This window comes from Balaenoptera musculus, chromosome 15, assembly GCF_009873245.2.
Source record: "Balaenoptera musculus isolate JJ_BM4_2016_0621 chromosome 15, mBalMus1.pri.v3, whole genome shotgun sequence".
In the NCBI taxonomy this organism is placed as follows: domain Eukaryota; kingdom Metazoa; phylum Chordata; class Mammalia; order Artiodactyla; family Balaenopteridae; genus Balaenoptera; species Balaenoptera musculus.
The window spans coordinates 46,340,957-46,353,480 of NC_045799.1; the positions used below are offsets into that span (position 1 = coordinate 46,340,957).

The 12,524-nt window shown below is 46.3% G+C and overlaps 1 protein-coding gene across 2 annotated transcripts in view; it reads left to right on the top strand.

The window, feature by feature from the left end:
* RALGAPA2 (Ral GTPase activating protein catalytic subunit alpha 2) overlaps positions 1 to 12,524 on the top strand; it is a 282,520-nt gene that overhangs the window by 202,506 nt on the left and 67,490 nt on the right. For both annotated transcript variants that reach the window (XM_036825221.1, XM_036825222.1), the window contains one exon: positions 3,391 to 3,518. In XM_036825221.1, coding sequence (XP_036681116.1) covers positions 3,391 to 3,518 — 128 coding nt within the window. The remainder of the gene's footprint in view (positions 1 to 3,390; positions 3,519 to 12,524) is intronic.

A 12,524-nucleotide genomic window follows, 5' to 3' on the forward strand; every position in this document is an offset into this window, starting at 1 on the left:
TATGTTATAGTCATTATTATAGTTTTATAGTATTTCTTGAAATCAGGTAATATGTCTTATTATTATTGTCTTGGCTAATCTATGTATTTTCATTTCCATGTAAATTTATAATCAGCTTGTCCATATCTATAAAAGCAGCTTGTTGGAATTTTTATTTGTTTTGTACTGAATCTATAATTCAGTTTCAGAAGACTTGACATTTTTATAATATGGAAACTTCCAATCCATGAACATTGTACATCTTTCCGTTTATTTAGGTTGCCTTTAATTTATCTCAGCAATGTTTGGTAGTTTTAAGTATAGTTGTTTTGCGTATCTTTTGTCAAGTTTATTTCTAGGTATTTGACGTTTTTGATGCCATTATGAATAGTATTTTTAAATGTCATTTTCCAATTATTGGTTGCTAACATTCAAAAATACAATTATTTGGAGAGTATGTTGTATCCAGTGACCTTTCACAATTCACTTATTAGTTCTAGTTAAAGTCCTTTGGATCTCTCATGTACATAATCATGTTATCTGTGAATAAAAATTACATTACTTCTTTTTAATCTTTATGCTCCTTTCGTTTTTCTTCCTCTCTTTCTCTTATTTTTCTTTATTGTAATGACTAGGACCTTTAAAAATGTTGACTAAAAGAGGTGAGCATAGACATCCTTGCCTTTTCAGGTCTTTAGGTAGAAAACATTTATTGTTTTACCATGAATTATGCCATAATTTTTTTCCCTCGAAGGTTTCATCAAATTGAGGAAGTTCCCTTCTATTCCCAGTTTGCTGGGAATTATTTTTTTTTTATCATGAATGAGAGTTGAATTTTATCTATGCTTTTCATGTTTCTATTAAGAACATCATATGGTTTTTCTTCTTTATTCTATTAATATAGTAAATTGCATTGATGGATTTATGGGTATTGAACCAACCTTGGTTTTTTTTTTATGGAAAGTACCCCTTGGTCAAGATACAGTGTCCTTTTTATATATTGCTGGATTTAATTTGCTAAAAATTTGTAAAGGGTTCTTGCATTTTTGTTGAAGGATATTAGTGCATAGTTTTCTTGTGTCAGCTCCTCATGTCAGTTCCTACGGGCAAAGATAGTCTTTCATTCACTGTGTATGCCAAGCCCCTCCCCCAATTCTAACCACAGAAAAGGTGTTCTACAGATAAATAGTCCTACAGATAAATAGTCCTTGACATGAGTCAAAAGACCTAGGCTGGAGACCCACATTTATTAGTTTATTTAAATTATTTCAAATATTAATGAATTTTACTCATTTGCATTCCAGCCGTGTACCAGGGTCAGTGCTGCTCATTGGAGGTTTTTCTCCTCCACTTGCAGCCACTCCTCAGTGTTATTCAATAATCCTTCCTCATGTCGCCAACCTCTAAACATTGGAGGGCCACAGGATGTAGTTCTTGAACCTTTTTTCTTGCTCATCTGAATACCCAGCCTGGGCTATGGCCATACCACCCTGTACGTGCCCTATCTTGTCTGAACATCCAGCCTCATGGCCGTGAGCACCAGATGTCAGTGAATAACTCTTACAAATCTCCAGCCTGAGCCTCCCCCTTGGCTTCCCGCTCGATGTGTCCACTGCCGCCCTCAAGCATCACCACTGGGCAGTTAAAAGGCATCTCAAGCTTAGCATGTCTAACACTGAGCTCATGGCCCTCCCCGCCAGTCTTCCAGGACAAGGTGGCTCCAACCTTCCAGTCGTCAGGCCACACACCGTGGCATCATCCATGCCTCTTTTTCTCTCCCACTTCATTAGTAATTCTCTGCAAATCCTCTCAGCTCTACCTCCCCACTTCCCCTGCTACCACTGGCATCCAAGCCAGCATCACCCCTCACCTGGATCACACAGTAGTTCCCTAACTGGTTTCCATAATGCTCACTCTTCGCAGTTTTCCCAACATAGCAGCCAGAGCAATACCTTTAAAGTGCAGGTTTGGGACTTCCCTGGTGGTCCAGTGGTTAGGACTCCACGCTTTCACAGCCAAGGGCGTGGGTTCGATCCCTGGTCGGGGAACTAAGATCTCGCAAGCTGTCCGGCGCGACAAAAAAAAAAAAAAAAAAAAAAATACAGGTTAGATCATATCCCTCACTTCCTAAACCCTCCAGATCTATAAGATTCCCCTCACAGCCCCTCTTATTACCTGTCTGACTTTATCTCCTTCCGTGCTTTCTCTCGCTCACTCGACTTCAGCACCGTGGCTTCCTTACTGTTGCTGAAACATACGGATTCTGCTCCCACCCAGGACATCGTACCTGCTGTTGCCCTGCCTGGGGTGCTCTCCCGTCAGCCGTCCTCGAAGCTTGGGGTCACCCCTCCCTCTGTCCAGTCCTCTGCTTGCAGCGCCCCCTGCTGTGCGACCTCTAACTGGAGGACCCCCCCCCCCAAGAAGGAGTCCTATTGCTCTTCCCTGCTTTCTTTTTCACCTTAGCACTTTACTACCTGACATATTACATATTTTATGTCTTTAAACTGTTTATTCTCTGAAACCTCCGATAAATTCTAAGCTCAGTGAAATCAGGAATTTTTTTTGTTATTTGCTGCTGTGTCCCCAGTCAGTAAAACAGTGTCTGTCACATAATAAATATTTTTGAATAAATGAATAAGTAAGTGATAGGAATAAATACAAGAGTTATAAGCAAGACCCAGTCCTTGACCACTTGGAGCTGCCAATCTCCATAGTAGTGAATGGATTAGATGAAATTCTAATGAAAAAAACAAACAAACAAACGGTGAGAGAGAGAAAAAAGAAATCCAAAAAAGACAGGCACCAAACCCTTGTGGGTGGCCCAGGCATGAAGGAAAGCCGAGTCTCTATTAAAGAAGTAGAAGGAAATGTGGATAATGCAGTGTCTCGGAAGCAGAGGGAAAGAAGGTTCAAGAAGGAGAAGGACCTTGTGGGGACAGTTGTCATCTCCTTTAAGAGTTAACGTGCATCGGGATTCATGCAAAAATATTGCCAGTTCCAAAACTGGTTTCAGAAGGTTGCCAGGCTAGGGGTGTACAGTGAGGCCCGGCTGTGTTCTGTGCATAATCCACACAGTGGAGATGCTTAGAAAGAACAGTGCCATCCCGTGAATGACAACGCGAGAAGGAAAAGAAGAACTTGGTGACAATCTGTCATGAGAAGTTTAGCCAAAGAGTTCGCAATAGAGGAGCGTCGTGGAACAATCCTGCTTGGCTTGATCCGAAAGCCCTAGAACTGGGTCCAGGTCTAGTATCCAGTCTGTGGGTGGCAGCCTGTGCAGTTGTGACAGGTCCGAGACATCAAGCAGCTGTTCTCATGTCTTTGGTTTGACTTTTACTGGGTTGTTTTTTTTTTTTTAATTAAGTGGTTTGTTTTTTTTTTTTTTGGTTTTGTTTTGTCTTGAATCAACAGGTTCCATTTTTTGGGCCCCTGTTTGATGGAGCAATCGTGAGTGGGCAGCTCCTGCCAAGCCTCATCTGTGCCACTTGCATCAACGCCAGCAGGGCCGTGAAGTGCCTCATCCCCCTCTACCAGAGCTTGTATCTTTTTGCGCTAAGTGTGTAATGTATTAACCATCCCAGCATCCAGCTTCCAGGAACCTTCTCACAAGAGGTAAGTCTTAACAACTGGGTGGAAGAGGGAAGAGGGAATTTTTTTCAATCTGGGTTGAAAAAAACTGTGATTTTCATACCATTCCTTAGTTTACATTAAATATAATAATTTTGTGCTACATCAAACTTAGAAGAGTTGATTTTCATAATCAAGTCACATATGTTTATGCTGAAAAGTGGTGCCTATGACAAGATGCTCATTCCTCCTGGGGTATTTCTCCCCAAGTTCGGTCTCCTCCTCCTCCCTCCCTGTTTGCTGCAGTCTGTTGTGTGTAAGGTGGGGTGCTGAGAAAATGCAACGGGGTCACTCCAAGTGCCTACCAGAAATGACGCTAATAAATCAAAGAACGTAGCAAGTGCCACCAGAGAAGCACAAATGGTGTTCCAGGAGGTCGGGGGAGGGGGACATTGCGTCTGGTCGGGAGGACAGGGAAAGACACCTTCAACAAAGTTGTACTTGAACTCATCAGTGAGAATGGCTGGAAATCCTTTTGTCATTTTCCCAAATCATTAATATCTCCTTCTCTCATTTCTGGTCTTCTCTCTAAAAACAGAAGAAATTTCACTAGTGTAATTTTTTTTTCTCCAACATTAGTTGGCATGCTGTCATCTTTAAATTCAGGCATGACCCCTGACCATAAGAAAAAGAAATTAAGGCAACTTCATAAAATCGCTGCAAAAAAAAAAAAAAAAAAAAATCGCTGCGAAAGGCATCTGACCTCCTAATAAAACTCAGGATCTCTGTTTCTAATTAGTATTGGTAATGATGATAAGCGTATTGTGTTTGACCTCTGTCTCTGTACTTCTCGCAACCTTACCATCAGTGACATGTTGCTGGAGAGTGGGGGTGAGGAGTGGGTGAGAAATATAACGTGTGAATAGATACAGTTCATGAAAAATACCTTTCATTAAAATCCTGGTCACTTCATTGACAGATATTCTGTCTTTAGGTCAAAAAAAAAAAAATACATATGCCATGTGGCAACTCGGAATTATCATAGAAATTAGTAGTAGAAAAGAGCTATTAGGTCCCATCTGGTCCCTCCCCGGGGGCCTGGGCAGCATTATCCCCTCGGCCTGTTCCCTCCTGCTTTGTCCGGTGGTGGTGGTGTTTGGGAGAAGGCGTTCTGTGCAGTGATCTCCACGGCACTCTGGACTTAATCTTACGGCTGGTGTCAATTCAGCCTTGCGCGTGGCGTTTTTATTTCACACACTCTTAGAGAGAGGTTCTTGGCAGAAATGAGAAAGACCTTTTTAGCGATTGGCTTGTCGGTTTGCATGATGAGCTGGACACTCATCAGTCAAGGACGTTGGACCAAGGCAAGAAAAAAGCCATTTGCAAACAGGAAAATCCCGTCTTGTGTAAGTCCACTGTGATTTTTGTCACGCCACCTTCTCCACTTATGGAACTGCTTGTTACAAGAGCCATGCTTTGCTGTGTTGTTGGACGCTGCTTTCTCAAGTCAGAATTAACGTGGCTTCAGAATAATCAGGTTTAAGGGAAAACGATATTTTTAAAAAGTTCAAAGGATAGGATTCAGCATCACTTTAAAAACTCTCCAAGCAACCACACTTGACTAAAGTGGGTGCCGGCTTAGGGCTACTGATGCCAACATGAGTTAGAAAATGCTTTATTCCAAAATCACTCATAAAATAGCCAGGTCAACATCTTGGAGGATGACTTAGCACAGAAATTAGGAAAAAGAAAGTAACAAAACTTACTATGTTGATCATTATAAAATGTTAAACATTTTTCTTTTGCGTTATGCCTTGAGAAGATGTCATTGGTACTAATAAATTATTTGAAACAAGAAATAAAATATTATAAATAATCTTTATAGAGATGTAATTAATGGGGAAAGCTTTGCAATCACTTAACTACTCTATTCTTTAATTTCTGCCTGCAAAAGAGCTAATATTCAGGCTAGAAACCAAAGGTATGAGAAGAAGAAAAGTTAGAAGTGGAAAAAATAAGAGAAAAGGAAGGTGGGAGTGTTTGTATTTTTGTTCTTTAAAAAATTACTAATTTAAAAATTTTTAAATATTTATAGATATCTGCCTAGGCTATTAATAATGAATTGCTCTTTTAACATTTTGTTAATACATCCTGGTCCTCACATGCTTTAGCAAAAGTCTAAGCTATTTGGTGTCGCAGCTAATGTCTGGAATTCGCTGCTTCACTGAGATAAGCCCTAGATTTGAATTTTGAAAAACACTGAATAACCTAACACATCCTAACATGGGTGTCTTCTTGCACTGATTCATTTACCAAACAAATACTCAGTGTGGACTCAGGATCTGCCCAGCCCAGTGCTGGGCTTGAGATTCACGGGGAGCAGGCAGGTATGGTCCTTGCCCCGCGCTACCTTGAGAAGACAGGCAAACTAATCAAGTTCCAGGGCAACTGGGGAATGGGGCTGAGATGGTCAGGGAGAGAGCTGGTGGCCGAGCTGGGAGGATGCAAGAGGCTCTGTCCCCAGGGAGCAGGGGCGGGTCCCAGGCGGAGGGCACAAGAGTAAACACAGGGACTCAGAGTGTTCTCAAGTGTTCAGCTGTAGGAGTGAGCTTCCAGCAGAGATGGTCTTCTGAGCGGGACCAGGGGAGCTGAGGGGACCCTAACTTTCACCTCATGGCCACTTTGAAAGTTCACATCCTAGGACAGCATCACAGTCGCCTGATGCCAGGGGAAGAGGTCAGGAGTGGGTGTAGGGTCCACTACCCCAAGCCCCTGCAAGCCCTCCCAAGGGCCGAGAAGATCAGTGATACCTGGGACACCCCTGAAACCATGGCTGGCTGTATAACCTCTGGGTCCCAGTGCAGAATGAAAATGTGGGGTCTTTTATTCAAAAAGCAGGGAAAGTGCCTTTAAAGATGCTAAAATATAAAGCTTTTTCCATTCTCCTGCAGTTTTTCTCTGACTTGTCATGGTGTTTTTTAATTTGCTATTTATTATCAGTTTAAGTAAACAAATACAACAAATTTAGATTATTAGCATTAATTTTATCATTCTTTATATTGTGCAGTGCCAGTTTAATATGCAAATATAAAAGCATTTAACTCATGTATGAAATCACCAAAATCACCCGTTCGTACTTCATAACTTCTACGTGGATATATTTTGTTTTAACTAGGACGGTGGAAACATGGCACAAAACTAACTTACCTGGTTTTATTTCACTCTCCCTATGTGCTAAAACTTACCCTCAGTTTACGGACGAGTCAGGAAGAGCTGACCGGAAAGGGAACCACGGTGCCGTTTTCCCCTTTCCTTCTATGTCATCATTCTTAGAGTAAATTGTTGGCTAATACAGGGAAGTAACACAACTAAGGACACACAGGGTTCCTTGGCTGTTCACGTTTCTTAGGACACCATAGCCGCCTTTCTGCGTTCACTGCGAGTTCTGGTTCAGATGGAGAGCATGGCCTCCCCAGGGAGCCAGCTCCCCACCCCAGCTAGTGACTGATACTCAACTGCCTTCAAATAGTGTCCACTGAGATTCAGTTCTGTATAATATCTAACTAGTTCTATATCAATTTTGTTCAGTAATGTTCAAGAAAATACAATGTTTGTTATTAAGCTGAGGACTGGAGGCATTGTTGGAATGAATTTGCCTTTTGGAGATCTTTTCTCAAACAGTAACTCCAGCTTAAAGTCAATATCAGAGGCGTTCTCGTTTGGGGTACCCTCGGCTAAGTGATCACACAGTTGCAAGTGTGTGTTGAAGTCTCATAGGAGACTGAAAAATACCATTGTCTTATGTGATCCAAAAAGAAAGTGAAGGCGGTAGGGGTGTTGGGAAACCGCCCTCAGTGATGTCTCAGCCGGGCCCCTGTGCCTCCCAGGTCCCTGGTCACCTCCTCCGTGGGGGGTTCCTAGTCACCCCCTCCGTGGGCCAAGTCCAGTCCATCGAGTGGAGACTTCATCCTGCGGCCCCCGCCCTCCTGAGCAATGAGGGCCAGCTCACCTGCCATCAGCTTTTCCTGCCCCTCGTGGGCAATCAGAGGGCCCAGGCCTGTGTCTGGAGGGCTGTGGATTGGGAACTTGCCACACGTGGTGTTTACAGGTCCCAAGCCAACTCGAGATTACAAAATCAGACCACGGTCCACTGAGAGAGGTTTCCAGAACCATCGGGCCAGGGCTCCGTGCTCCTGCTCGGAGAGCTTGTGTCACGAGAGGTTGCCATGGCCCGCAGTGTGCCCATTAGGAGGAGTTCTCCCGGAAACACACGGATGGTGGCCTTTGAAAGTGCACGTCCCCTCCGGGGGCACAGTGCTCTCAATTATGTCCTCCCTCCTCCCTGGAACTGTCGTCATTGATGGGAGGACCCAGCTGACTAGTTGGCCTCCGCTCTTTCACAGGTGAAAGTTAGTTTCATTTTCAATTAGCAGGTAGACTTGATGATTCCAGAGCGTCTCTCTTAGACTCATGACTTCTTCATATCTTTGCTCAGTCGTGTTCTGAATTTACACACTTTCAAAAATGGCCCCTCTTCCTAAAGCCGTAACCATCCTGTTTCTTCCCTCTCCCCTGGACTTTTGGTTATTTCTCCTGGGAAGACCTTACATTCCTCCATTTGTCTTCACACACCTAAGTGTAGGAGAAGGACTCAGACGGGACCGCGCAGAGCGAGTTACGGATCTGTCAGCATTTACTGTGCTCTCCCACTTGCCAGGCACTGTCCCGGCCGCCCGGAATAGGAATATGAACACGATATTCCAAGTGAGGAGACAGCATTTGCTCGGACCAAGCTCTGGGAGAACGCATCCTGTTTGAGAACCACGGATGCTTCCGTACAGCAGAGTGTGGGACGGACACGCACGCACACACACAAAAACACACACACGTGTATACGCATACACACATATGCACGCATACATACATACACACATACATACCCACACACATACATACACATATACAAACACGCATACACACACGCATACATACACACACATATACACATACGTACACACACACGTGCACATGCACACACCTGGGAAAGATAGAGGTGATGAAGGCATTGCAGGGGCAGCGGAAGGGGTCCTGAGGGGAAGTGAGGGCCTGGTCTGTGGCCTCATCGGGGGAGGATGGGCGCCTCCACCAGGCAGGTGGACTGATTGGGGTGGGGTCTGCTAGATGTGCGGGTGTGGAGGGCAATGGGAAGAAGATTAAGGCCAGACTCCCTGGAGCATCACCTTTGAAGAGTAGGCTTGGAAGGAGGGGGAGAGAGAGAGGTCGGTGGAGGAAAAGGAGAGAACAGTTTCCCAGAAAATCGAGGAGTAGGGAAGTGGAGGGTCACCTCGGCAGGGCAGTCAAGCAGGACGCATGTCCCTGAGGGGCTCAGCCATGGCTGGTACCAGAGTGCCCAGTCTTCACCTGGAGAACTGGGTAAAACAGGACCCAGAGCAGAATCACTTCAGGAAAGAGGCAAACACATACCAGGTAATAGCAGTACCTCCGAGAAAGAAAATGCTCGCGGGTGGGGTCAGAGTGCGGGGGATGGAGAATGCGCCGGGTGGGGCGCCGCAGTCCACGTGGGGGCGTGCGCTGTGCTTTTCTAATCCCCCTTCCGAGCCGCCCGAAAGGTAAACTAGAGCTGTGATAGGGGCTTCGGCTACTCGATGTCGGCTCCAAGGTACATCCTAATAAAGGCAGCAAGCATTTGATAAATTCTTGGCTATCAGACCCTCTCTCAGAAGACAGGAAGTAAACGAGGGGAACTACTATCTTGGTTCCATTGCTCAGCGACGTGAAAGGCTGACTTGAATGTTGCAGAGAGTAGTGGGTTTGTCCCAGAGTTTGTACAAGAATGGGCGCAAAGCGCAAGCAGACCTGTGCCCTGACACTCTGGAAGCACATTTCAAAAAGTAGAGATCAGATGAGGAAATGGCATACCGTAAATCCCCTACATACGAACGAGTTCCATTCCGAGAGCGCGTTTGTAAGTCCAGTTTGTTGGTAAGTCCAACAAAGTTAGCCTAGGTACCCAATTAACATAATCGGCTCTATAGTACTGTACTCTAATAGGTTTATGATACTTTTCACACAAATAATACATAAAAAACAAACAAAAAATAAAGAAAACGTTTTTAATCTTACAGTACAGTACCTTGAAAAGTACGGTAGTGCAGTGCAACAGCTGGCATACAGGGGCATGTTCGCATCTTTGAAAGTTCAAAACTTGAAGGTTCTCATGTAGGGGGCTTACTGTATTCCCAAGGGTGGCTTGAGCCTGTAAAGGGGAATATATTTTGTTAGAAAATAAAAACTTTCTGTGAGAAAGAAAAGGGGGAGGCCCCAGGCGGGCAGCCAGTGGAGCCGCGTGCGGTCTGCGGAACATCGGGTTAAGAGGGTCGCTCCAAGCGGTGTTGCGTGAGGCCCTCACCGTGGACCCCATCCCGCTTGTCCTCCAGCTTCTTCCTCTGGGAGGTGGCAGAAAAGTGTCACGGTGTATCAATTAAAACTCAAAGTACTGAGAACACAGTAATTAAAAAAAAAAAAAAAAGAATTGGCCCCTGCAAGTAACCATACCCCAGGTTGTAGAACAAATTTACAACAGCAATCTCAGAACCATAAGAACTGTTTCATCCGAACTCATGTAAATTAAGGATGCACCCAGAACTGAAAACAGGAAAAGATTTTCCTTGTTTTCAAATAGAATTAAGGGTGAATTTTGGAATGTTGCCTGGGTCCCTTGTAAAATTGTTAGACTTGATAAATATTAAATAGCTTGTGAGCCTCAAGAAAAGAATGAGTTCACATAGAATAAAGTATCCCAAACATACTCATGGTGTTTGATAAGATCACTGTTTTCAGAGGTTAGAGAAAGCTTGTAAATATAAATCTTAATTTTGGTAAAACACAAGATAAAGTATCGTAATCAGCTGGCAGATGGGAGAGGGTTTGGGCCCCTGGGAGCTGGGTGACTTCACTGCAGCCAAACCTAAATGCATTCATTCACAGACACCGATCAACTGGGGCCCGTGCCTCTGGTCCCGTGTGGGCCAAGGCTTGGCTCAAACCCTCTTCCATCTAGCAACTTTCACAAAGGTCTAGAGCACCTGTTTATCAAAATAAATAACCATTTTTAAGGAGAGCTGAGAGGGCTAACTAACTTGACCCAAGGCAAAATCAGAAATGAGGATTATCTCAACAGACAAGACTTCCAGACCCAAACCAACCAGATGAGCCCGAGGCCGTAGCCTGAAAAGCCACACCTTGGGTTTAGCTGGGTCCCTACAAGCCAAGGGTGCTCAGCGTGGCAGCAGGCGGTGTCTGCGACAAACACCCGAGGATCGTGGTGGAGCCCAGATTTGAGATGAGGGACGTGACCAGGAGGAGCAAAGGCACGGTCCCTGTGCCCCTACAGCCTCGGGTCACATCGTAAACGGGGTGCCACTCCGGGACCACATCATAAGAGAGCCCCACCAACCTGCAGCAGGTATAGAGGGGCCTTACAGCTCAGGGAGCCCATAAAACCAGGAAGGAGTGGTCTCAGGAGCTTCGGGGGTTCAAAGAGGAGACAAGACTGCAGAATGGGGAGCAGTGAGCAGACACAGCCGGGAATCAGGTTTTAGCTCAATGTCAAAGCGAACATGCAAAACCAGAGCCCACAAACGAGCTGCCTGCAGGCTGAATCCAGCCCCCAGATGGGCTTCCTTTGAGCCGTGCTGGCCTCCAGCATTGCTCATAAAAAATGAGTTTGTCAGCCACGTCGAAATCTAGATTTCTGATATTTCTTGAAGAGTCAGAACCTCTGACCCCACTGGGCCTCCTTTGCTGTTGGCAACAAAGGCAGCAGTCAGCCTCCTGACCCGCTGGCCACGTGTCCCCCCCTGTTCACCACAGCCCCCTGGACCACGGCTCCCCGGCGCTGGGGCCCGGAGCCCCAGCTGGTCCCCCTCGGAGGGAGAGGAGGTGGTTAGTGGGCCACGCGGGGGGAATAGTGCCCGGTCCTGGGTGAGAGCCCAGTAGGCGTCACCGCAGTTGTTACTGTCACGCTGCCAGCCTGGCGCCCGTAAATATCAGAGTTACAGACCTCTGTTGTAAAATGTGGAAGCGCTTGTCTGTGGAGTTAGGTCTCGGAAGTACTTTTCAGCATCGCAGGTGCTCAGACGAATTCTGGAGACCGCTCCTCCCTCCCAACGTGTAGAAGGTGCCCCCTGGGCGGGGGCAGGGGGGAGGGGGCGTGCTGCCTCCACCCCTGGGGCCCGGGAGCCAGGCCTGTGAGAAGCACGTGTTTGTGCAGGGGAACCTTCAAGGAGGGAGAGGGAGACGCCACTTTGCTTTTCCGTTTTTGCTGCAGATTTGTGACTTATCACTGTTAGGCAAAAAGCCATCCCTTCAGGAAAAGCCAGTGTAAATCTAACAATCCGTGCAGAAACCGGGCTGCCGCCTGGCTTCCCACTCAGATCCCATCCTTTGCAGGGGGTGCTCCTCCCCACTGCAGGGCCTTTGGGCATGGGACCGCCCCCAGGATTCCCCTCCTGGCCACGCTGGTGGCCTCCGCCCCCAGCGGCTGCCCCCGGGTCTCTGCTGTGACCCAGATGCCTCCCCTCCCGCAGCCGTGCACGCCCTCCACGCGCTCCCTGCCAGACCTGGCCTCCTCCTGCCTCTTCTCTCTCCTGATTGTACCAGAAGCTGCCCATCCTGTTGCTGTCCCTCCCACATATTCCTGCTAGGACATTATGCATATGTTTGTGTGTGAAGGGAGAGACAGAGAGAAAGAGATTGATTTGGTTTAAAAACAAAAACAAGGACTTCCCTGGTGGCGCAGTGGTTAAGAATCCGCCTGCCAATGCAGGGGACACGGGTTCGAGCCCTGGTCTGGGAAGATCCCACATGCCGCGGAGCAGCTAAGCCCTTGCGCCTAGAGCCTGCCAGCCACAACTGCTGAGCCCACGTGCCACAACTACTGAAGCCGGCGCACCTAG